The 269-nt window shown below is 50.9% G+C and overlaps 1 protein-coding gene across 1 annotated transcript in view; it reads right to left on the bottom strand.

The window, feature by feature from the left end:
• Positions 1 to 197, bottom strand: part of LOC119590477 — a 15,848-nt gene extending 15,651 nt beyond the window's left edge. The window contains exon 1 of the mRNA XM_037939136.1: positions 31 to 197. Coding sequence (XP_037795064.1) covers positions 31 to 90 — 60 coding nt within the window. The 5' untranslated portion in view covers positions 91 to 197. The remainder of the gene's footprint in view (positions 1 to 30) is intronic.
• Between the last annotated feature and the right edge of the window lie 72 nt (positions 198 to 269).

Genomic DNA, 269 nt, shown 5'->3' with positions numbered 1-269 from the left:
GACATAACCCTTTGACACTCAGTACGCTACCTGTGACGTGTAGGTGAGTGCCACCCAGGTGAGGGTCAGGTGAGGGTACTGCTTGGGCATCGTCCAGGTGACCTCGATTTCAGGGCCATCAGGTGAGTCGGCTCTCGTGACCCGCAGGTACAAAGACGTGGCTGTGGGGGGTCATCGGAGGTCAACTGAGGTCGAGGTTTATGTAAAATGATGTATTATGAAGTATTGTGTTACAGCACAGAGGAATATAAACGTAGGTTTACATGTGA

This window comes from Penaeus monodon, chromosome 27 (assembly GCF_015228065.2).
Source record: "Penaeus monodon isolate SGIC_2016 chromosome 27, NSTDA_Pmon_1, whole genome shotgun sequence".
Classification (NCBI taxonomy): domain Eukaryota; kingdom Metazoa; phylum Arthropoda; class Malacostraca; order Decapoda; family Penaeidae; genus Penaeus; species Penaeus monodon.
Note: the sequence above shows the minus strand (reverse complement) of the source record. Positions and strands in the feature narration are given on the sequence as shown.